Raw genomic sequence first — 10,102 nt, forward strand, 5'->3', positions numbered from 1 at the left:
CCTCATAATTCTCATTTTGGCAAACGACAACATTTCATGTTCATACCATCACTTATTGTACTTGCCATAGGTGATCATAGGATATCAAGAACATTTAAAATATTAAGGAACGCTATAGCCTCTCCTCATGAGGGCGTAAGAGCTTATAACACATTGGAAACATAAGTACAAATACATTCGTCTCATAACCTTTCCCACCATATATCACTTCACAATTACTTTCAACTACATACAACATCATTATTTCATTGGCTCTCTTGGTCATACATATTCTTATTCATTCATGGCACTGTGGTCGTATATCATATTCTACACTTTCATTTCTTCCCTTTCATAGATCATCATCATAATTATCAACAAGTAGAATATTCTGGAATTCACAACTTTAAGTTCATTAGTAATGAAGGCTTTAAACACAATAAATTTCTTTCCAATAAATGGAGTAAAATGATTGGCAATCGAAGCACAAGTTAAAATCATACACAATTTTCACTCACGAATGTGTAAGAATACAAAATACATTGAAAAATACTTACAAAGCATAGCATTAGCTAAAACAGCCACATTTGGGTATCACTTGAGTTCATAAGCTTTTAGTCAATTATATTATCGAAGTCAATTTTGGAATAGTTGAGTCAAAGCCCATTTCATAATCTTTCTCACATTATTTCATTTCATTGGCACCATTGGCCACAAGTATAACTTTTACTATTGGCATGTTGGCCACACTTTATATCTCCAATTCACTTATTTCACTTCCAACCATCTTTATAGGTCATCAACACTAATACATTTTCAATCAAGACTTTAGGTACACATATGAACAATTAAGAGTCTTAAGAATATTGAGATTTTCTCACACAATTTGGCATACTATCTTTCATTGAAACACGACTCAAACCCATAATATTTTAATATTCAACCCATACTTTGAACATCTATCTTTCGACATAAGGCTCATTCGGGATAATCAAATTTATAGAAAATAACCCGAAATATAGAAGTTAGGAATCTTGAGCCAATCATACTTGATCTTACGAAAATATTATGGAATTCAATTCCAAGAGAGAAAGTTTAGCCAACATACCTTGATTTGAGCTTTCCTTAAATTACTACAATGTTTCGGAAATTCTAGCAATCCTAATCTATTTTGAGACATAACAAAAATTGAACCATTATTTGGAAGATATTCATGATCTCAGCTCATTCGAGCATTTCATCAAACACTAGGTGTGCAAATCTAACTACAAGGTTCTTCTACAAGATTTTCTTCACTCCACAACATAATCTTTACTATTTGAGCTCAACAATCTTGTCACGCCCCAAACTAGGGGAGACACGACTGGCACTCGATACTGTATTCGATCGAGTTAGCCACTAAACATACTAGCTAAATAGACTGGGGGCCCAACAGATCGGGCAGCACAACATCTGAAATACTAAGCCTGGACCGTAAGGTTATGACATGAATAACAATAAGCCATATAAACATAGGTAGACAAGCCAAAATAATAAAATACTAGCTGGCCGACGAGGCCGCGACCGAAGACATATATGCCTACACACCTATATATACATGCCAAGCCTATGGGCTGGAGACTGAAAGCAGCAAAAAAAGAAACCAAGAATATTGTGTCCACAATAGCCTCTAAGAGTGTCATAAGCACTGTCGGGATAAGGCCCCAACTATACCCAAATTGTACAACAAAAGTAACCATCCTATGAAAGCTCCAGGAAGAGGTGGAGCTTACCAACTCACAGCTGAACCCCGAAATCCTAGCGGAGGGGTCGATCAGAGTCCCTACCTGGACCTGCACGCACGAAACAAAAATGCAGTGTCCCCAGGCAACGGGACATCAGTACGAATAAAAATGTATTGGTATGTAAGGCAGAAAGTAGAATCATACATAGCTGATGTAAAAAAGGTAATAAAGATACCACCTGACACTGAAACTCTGATAGCCTCCATGGCCGACATCCGACCTCATAGTAATAAAATATGCATGGTATGCTCGTGTAATCGTATGTCGTGAATACATATATATTGATGTAAATGCATGACATACCCAACCAAATGCTAGCAATGGCGGTCTCTCCCGGTAGCTAACCGGTATCATATTGCCAACCTGTGGCCATCTGTACAATATATATAGTCTTTCGGGCAAATAGGCACCTTACCTCCGATTATAGCTCGAAGTCCATACATAATATGTCATGTATGATATGAACTTTGAATGCACATAATAGGCCATAACAAGAACTTAGCCAACCTTGGCTCATTGGTACTCTTATTCTCATAATCTCATAATCACCTTCGTATCGCATACAAATGTCTCGTGGAACCTCATATCTTTTTTAATAAGTTTGAAAACTTAACTCAACTTTTAGAAAGATAACTTAACTCTGAATATGTTCATAAAAAGCTTAAGGTGCTTCACTTAGTCCTTATACCTGATTTCTTGATAATTAGTAAAAGAAAGTATTTCAAAAAAAATCAAATGTTTTAGTAGTTTAAACATAAAAATTATATTTGAAAATTTTGAAATCAACGTGTCACTTTAGAGATTTTAAAATACACTTTAACAAGGAAGAAGGACTGATCGCAAATACTAAATGCCTTTATTTTTAAGTCACACAACCCAAAGACGAATAAGAATTCATATATATGGACATATATTTAAGAAAGCCGACAAAATGACATATATAGATGTCGAATACTCTTTTTAACCGAACGAGTAGAATATCAACCTAATAGCATCATGAAAATACTTCAGCTACGATACCAATGCCTTTCACAGAAGGTCTTTCTAGCAACAGAATAGTGAAATATCACATTTGGCGTCTTAGGAATTTCCCAAAATTCGTGCTAAAAGGAAGGGCGAAGCTTAGCCTTAACATACCTCTCCAACGAACGTCCGAATGCCTGTAGTTCCTTCACGAAAGTTGTTCCTTACGTCCTAAGCTTCGAAACCACTATATATATGCAGCTTATACACACCTATTAATAGTTCATAAATGAGTTTAAATCGGCAGATTTGCCATATGACCCTAACTTGACGGAACGCCCGTAGAACTTTGTAAAAACGATCATAAAAGAGTCCCAAGATGATTACCTTGGCAAACCAAGTATAAATCCTGAAGAAACAGCAAGAACAACAAATTCCTATCTTCCAAAAATAGCTACAAACACAGCTAATAGAAGGGGAAAATGATTGCAAAGCGTAGAGATTGCGCTTCTAGGCACGGGGGCAAACTTTAACGATAGAAATCGTTAAAAACGTACCTTAATCACTCAAGAACACCATGAAACCCTCTCTTAAGCTTTCTCACTATTTTGGGACGAAGATGAAATATTTTGGGGTCTTAAAAGTCGGATTTTCTGACTTATACCACTTGTTTGACCCGACCCGGTTCGCGACCCGATTTCAGTCCGGACAGTCCGCGGTAAAACAGTCATAACGTTTTACTCCAATGTCGGTTTAATTTGAGATTTCTTTGGTTGCAAACTAGCCTCGTAGACCTTCGATTTGGTAGGTTGTGGGTCCCATAACTCGTTATATATTGGGAGAAATGATCTTATACATTTGACCCAAAGTTTAGAAAATTTATTAGAGAAATTTACGATAACTTTTGCCCACCTTTATTTCGCAACTTGCTTGACTCCAAAATTTAACATGTGACCAGTGTAATATTATAATACCTCATAATACATTATTCTTAGCATATTATACACTCTTAGTCTTATCCCATAGGTGCAAGTTAACTTAAACCTTCCGAACGCGCGGGGTGCTACCCGAGCCATTTCTTTAACCATGAACCTTTGTTTAAGGGATTCCTTTGACTTAAAGCTTTAGTTTAGTTCCTTGATATTACCACACATTTTCAGTCTTATTCTCCCAATGTGCTATACCCAATCATATATACCTAATATAACCACGCCACGTTACATATATTACGTAAGAGAAGAGAGAAACACCTGGGGTCTCACAAATCTTCCCACAAACCTTATTAGTACAAGCATGTATAAATAATGCTCTTATACCCAAGAATCATACTCCAAATCAACCATCTTTTATCCAAATTCGAAATTGAAGATTAGGGGTTTTAATCTTACCTCTTAGATGAAGAACATGCGAGATTTCCTTGTTAATCTTCCAAGATTTGAGCAAGACTTGATGAATAATTAGCATAGGGTTTCCTATCTCTCTAAAAGACCCCCCCTCCCTCTAAAAATATCAGATTTTTGGCCAAAATGACTTAACCCCTCTTTATTTCCGGCCTTGGGGTTATTTAATGAGTTCCCACGTGCGCGTCCGTGGATTTGGCCGCGCATTGGCCGCGGATTTGAGGCAGAAACTCTCAAATATGAGCGGCCGCGGATTTGGCCGCGCATCTGGCCACGCATCTGGCCACGCATATGACACATGTCCTGTAAAATGGCCATAACTTTCTGTATACATATCCAAATGACAAACGGTTTGATGAGTTTGAAACTAGATTCAAAGGGCTTTAATTTGATAGGTTAGAACCATATAAGTCATTATATTGAGGTAGTTCTATTCATTTGAAGTTGGATCTTATGCCAATTGAAATATCATTTCCACTTAATGTGTCCAATTATAATGACGAACGGTTTGATGCGTTGGAAACTAGATTAAAAAGGATTTAATATGATAAGTTATACACCATATAAGTCATTATATTTAGGGAGTTCTATTCATTTGAAGTTGGGTCTTGTGCCAATTAAAACATCCTTTCCACTTAATGTGTCCAACTTGTTCCATACAAGTTCTTGTCATTTCCAAAACTCCTTAGTATGTTCCAACACACCTTAAACATACATTATCAATTCAACATGATGTGTCTCTATCCCATAGGTCTCCTTTAATACTCAAATACGTTATTCCCAAATACCGTTGGCGCACTTTAAAAACTTAAATAATTAAGAAATTTTATGGGGCGTAACACAATGCAGAGTTGGCCTAGACCGTCATCAGCTACGGAGATCCGGATTTTTCTTGGTTTGGCAGGGTATTACCATCATTTTATAGAGGGATTCTCATCTATTGCAGCACCTATGACCAGGCTGACCCAGAAGGGTGCTCTATTCAACTGGATAAAAGAGTGTGAGGAGAGCTTTCAGAAGCTCAAGACAACTTTGACTACAGTCCCAGTATTGGTATTGCCTACAGGTTCGGGGTCTTATACTGTATATTGTGATGCATCGCGGATTGGTCTCGGTGCGGTGTTGATGCAGGATGGTAGGGTGATTGCCTACGCGTCCAGACAGCTGAAGGTACATGAAAAGAACTATCTTGTCCACGACCTTGAATTAGCAGCTATTGTTTATGCCTTGAATATTTGGAGGCACTATTTGTATGGTGTACCTTATGAGATCTACACCGATCATCGGAGTTTGCAGCATCTGTTCAAGTAGAAGGATCTTAATTTGTGTCAGAGGAGGTAAATAAAGCTGCTTAAGGATTATGCTATCACCATTTTGTACCACCCTGGGAAGGCCAATGTGGTGGCCGATGCTTTGAGTCGCTGGGTAGAGAGTTTGGGGATCTTAGCATATCTACCAGCAGCAAAGAGGACCATAGCATTGGATGTCCAGGCCTTAGCCAGCCAGTTTGTGAGATTGGCTATTTCTGAGCCGAGTCGAGTATTGACTTGTGTGGTCTCTCGGTCTTCTCTTTATGACCAGATCAAGGAGCGTCAGTATGATGACCCCCATATGTTTTTCCTTAAGGACACGGTCCAGCACGGTGATGCTAAGGAGGTCACTATTAAGGATGATGGTGCATTGAGGATGCAGGGCAGGTTATGTGTGCCCAATGTAGATGGTTTGCGAGAGTTGATTCTTCAGGAGGCTCACAGTTCGCGGTACTCCATTCATCCGGGTACCGCGAAGAAGTATCAGGACTTAAGGCAACATTACTGGTGGAGGAGGATAAAGAAAGACATAGTGTAGTATGTGGCTCGCTGTCTAAATTGCCAACAGGTTAAGTATGAGCATCAGCGGCCAGGTGGATTGCTTCAGAAGATAGAGATTCCGGAGTGGAAATGGAAGCGGATCACTATGGATTTCGTTGTTAGACTCCCACGAACTCAGCGGAAGTTTGACGCAGTTTGGATGATTGTGGATAGGCTGACCAAGTCATCTTATTTCATTCGTGTGATGACTACCAATTCTTTCGAGCAGTTGACTCGAATTTATATCCGTGAGATTGTCAGGCTTCATGGCGTACCGATATCTTCTAGCAGTTAAAGGTACAAACTTGGTTCAGGATGTCCTGGATAATGTGAAGGTGATTTAGGATCGACTTTGCATAGCCCAGTCCAGACAGAAAAGTTATGCGGATCGGAAGGTTTGTGGTGTTGTATTCATGGTTGGAGAGCGGGTCTTGCTCTAAGTTTCGCCTATGAAGGGCGTTATGAGGTTCGGAAAGAAGGGCAAGTTGAGCCCAAGGTTAATTGGTCCATTTGAGGTATTGCAACGAGTTGGGGAGGTTGCTTATGAGGTTGCCTTACCTCCTAGTCTAGTAGGAGTCCATCCAGTATATCATGTTTCTATGTTCCGGAAGTATCACGGCGATCTGGCTCATGTGTTGGATTTCAGCTCAGTCCAGTTGGACAAAGATCTATCTTATGTTGAGGAGCCAGTGGCTATTTTGGCCAGGCAGGTTCGAAAGCTGAGGTCAAAGAACGTTGCTTCTGTGAAGGTTCAGTGGAGGGGTCAGTCAGTCGAGGAGGCGACTTGGGAGACCGATCAGGATATGCGCAGTCGTTATCCTCATATTTTTACCACTTTAGGTATGTCTTTATGCTCGTTCGAGGACGAATGACTGTTTTAAGAGGGGGAGGATGTAACGACCCGGCCGGTTGTTTTGAGAGTAATAGCCATGATCCCCTATTAACTGCTTCCCCCGTATCTTTTTCTGCTTATGTGACTTGTCGGGAGGTTTTGTTTTTGGTTTCGAAGTGTTTTGGGCCATTTAGTCCCTAAACGGAAGCTTAAGTCTTAAGATTTTGACCGTAGTCAAAACTGTGTGAAGACCACTCCAGAATGGAGTTCCGTAGGTTTCGTTAGCTCTATTGGGTGATTTTGGACTTACAGGCGTGTCCGGATTGTGTTTTTGAGGTCTGTAACTAATTTAGGCTCGAAATGGCGAAAGTCGAATTTTTGGAGATTTTGACCGGTAGTGGACATTTTGATATCGGGGTCAAAATCCGATTCTGAAAGTTGGAGTAGGTCCGTAATGTCGAATATGACATGTGTGTAAACTTTGAGGTCAATCGGACGTGATTTGATAGGTTTCGGCATCGGTTGTAGAAGTTTGAAGTTTCAAAGTTCATTAAGTTTGAATTGGAGGGTGATTCATGTTTTTTGCATTGTTTGATGTGATTTGAGGGCTCGACTAAGTCCGTATGGTGATTTAGGACTAGTTGGTATGTTTGCTTGAGGTCTCGGAGGCCTCGGGTGTATTTCAGATGATTAACGGATTGAGTTTTGGACTTATGCAATTGCTAAAGCTATTTAAGTTGTGGTGTTTTCGCACTTGCAGTGGGGAGACCGCATGTGCGGGATCGCACGTGTGGAATGATGGTTGCAGGAGTGGTATGGGGGGCATGGGCAAGGGTCACAGATGCAGAAGTCAAACTGTAGGAGCGGGCTCGCAGGTGCGGCCCAAAACTCCTAGATGCGGTCCTAGCCATTTAAGTCATTTTCGCACCTGCGATGGTTTTCCCGCTGGTGCGGTTGAAGGCTCGAAGAAGCGAGTTTATTGGGCAGAAAATAGGATTTCGAGGGTTGATTTCCCATTTCGATTTTGGGAGTTTGAGAGCTCGGTGTGAAGCGATTTTTCAAGATTTCTTCAAGGAGATTATTGGGGTAAGTGATTCTAACTCGGATTGGACTATATTTCATGAATCTATTGTTGTTTTCATCTTCTAATTAAGGATTTGAGTTGGAAATTTGGGGGATAATGGTAGAAACTTCATAGGCTATAATTTCGAGTTTTAGAAGGCGATTTGAGGTCGGATTCGAGTAATTCTTTTATGGTTAGACTCGTGAGTAAATGTATGTTCGTATTTTGTGACTTTTACCCGATTTCGAGACGTGGGCCCGGGGAGACTTTTTAGGGCAATTTTCTAATTTCTCGCTTTAGCTTTGATTTCATTAACTAGATTAGTTTCTTATAGTTATATTTATGATATATAATTTTTGGCTAGATTTGGGTCATTCGGAATCGGATATTCGTAGAAAAAGCATTGTTACGGATTGATTTGAGCTTGGTTCGAGGTAAGTGGCTTACCTAACCTTGTGTGGGGGAGATCCCCTTAGGATTTGGTACTATTGTGACATGTGAGCGTCGTGTACGTGAGGTGACGAGTACGTACATGGGCTATTTGTTGAAAAATCTAATTTATTTTACTGAGTAACGACTTGTTTCCTTTAATTTGAGTTATACCGTTTAAATGAGTATTAGTCTATTTTTCATTCTTAATTGAGTAACCCAATATGCATAATTATCCTGCTTAGTCTAATATCACATGTCTACGTGCTTTAAATGCTTATTTGAACTCTGTGAAGCATGCCTAGTTGATTTCCTGTTTTTCCTAGTTCTTTATCAGTCTTAACTGTAAAATTCTTGCTGTTAACTATGGTATTTATCGGTTGAGCTGTATATTTACTTTTGAGACTACGAGGCGGTTTCTCGGGAGTTCTCCTTGCATATTTACTTTTGAGACTACGAGGCGGTTCATCGGGAGTTCTCCCTGCGTATTTACTTTTGAGACTACGAAGCGGTTCCTCGGGAGTTCTCCCTGCACATTTACATTGAGACTACGAGGCGGTTCCTCGGGAGTTCTCCCTGCATATTTACTTTTGAGACTACGGGGCGGTACCTCGGGAGTTCTCTATGTATATTTATTTTGGGACTACAAAACGGTATCTCGGGAGATCCTCTGCTGTTTATCCCTGTGTGTTGTACTGTTGCCTTGCTGTGTTTCCTTTTGTTAAATTCTAGTCTCTTATTATATTGTATATTCTCATGCTTTATTTATTATATACCAGTGGGCCTGACCAGACCTCATTACTACTAGACCGAGATTAGACTTGGCACTTAGTGGGTAACGTTGTACTCATGCTACTCTTCTGCACATATTTTTTGTGTGTAGATCCAGGTACTACTTATCAGCTCTGCTATTAGCTGAGAGTGCTTGCTGTTGTACGGAGACTTCAAGGTACATCTGTCGTGTCCGCATAACTTAGAGTCCCTCTCTATTCTCTCCTATGTCATTTACCTTTCGTACTTCTTTTGTTAGACTCTGGTGTATAGAGATACTAGTTTTCTTCTGTAGCTTGTGACTTACGATGTTTCAGGTTTTGGGAAGACTATGTATTATAGAGTATTGGTTATTGTACATGCCAAACGGCATTGTTATTAGTTATTCAGTTACCCACTGTTGTTACTTTCCAAGTTTTACTTTCATTTTTGTTATATTTCTGCAATTTATTAGGCTTACCTAGTCGTAGAGACTAGGTGTCGTCACGATATTATACGGAGGGAGTTTGGGTCGTGAAAACCTCTCTTTTTCTTATAGATCCACTTGCATCCAATGGGTTTAACCCCATCAGGTGATTCTACAAGATCTCATACTTGATTAGAGTGCATAGACCCATCTCTGATTTTATACCAGCAACCCACTTATCAACATCTTTATCATGTAGTGCTTGGTCGTAATTGACAGGTTCGGAAGTTGGCTCCTCAGGGATCCTATCATATGATTCTCCCAAGAGCGTATAATGAACTGGCTGTCTTATTTCTCTCCCACTATGACTACGCACTACATCAGTTGCAACTACACCATTATGATCTTGTGGTTGAACCACATCATTATCAGGAACCCCAGTCTCTATGTTATCCACAGGGATATCAACGACTTCATCCTGTTGTGCAGTTTGCTCAACATAACTCCCACTACTTTGTGGTAGTATGACTTCGGGCACTTGTTCTTGTGGGACATCAAGTCTATTGACATTTCTCCCACTACTAAAATGCAATGGTGTGTCAAAATCGACTTTCGGGGTTTGCAT

The 10,102-nt window shown here is 39.8% G+C and overlaps 1 protein-coding gene across 1 annotated transcript; it reads right to left on the reverse strand.

Moving 5' to 3' along the window:
• Positions 1-9,649: 9,649 nt before the first annotated feature.
• On the reverse strand, positions 9,650-10,102 carry LOC104101114 (uncharacterized). The gene has a single exon (XM_009608531.1). The coding sequence runs from the start codon at positions 10,100-10,102 to the stop codon at positions 9,650-9,652; it is 453 nt and encodes a 150-aa protein (XP_009606826.1).

The sequence above is a fragment of the Nicotiana tomentosiformis genome, chromosome 1 (genome assembly GCF_000390325.3).
Source record: "Nicotiana tomentosiformis chromosome 1, ASM39032v3, whole genome shotgun sequence".
NCBI lineage: Eukaryota > Viridiplantae > Streptophyta > Magnoliopsida > Solanales > Solanaceae > Nicotiana > Nicotiana tomentosiformis.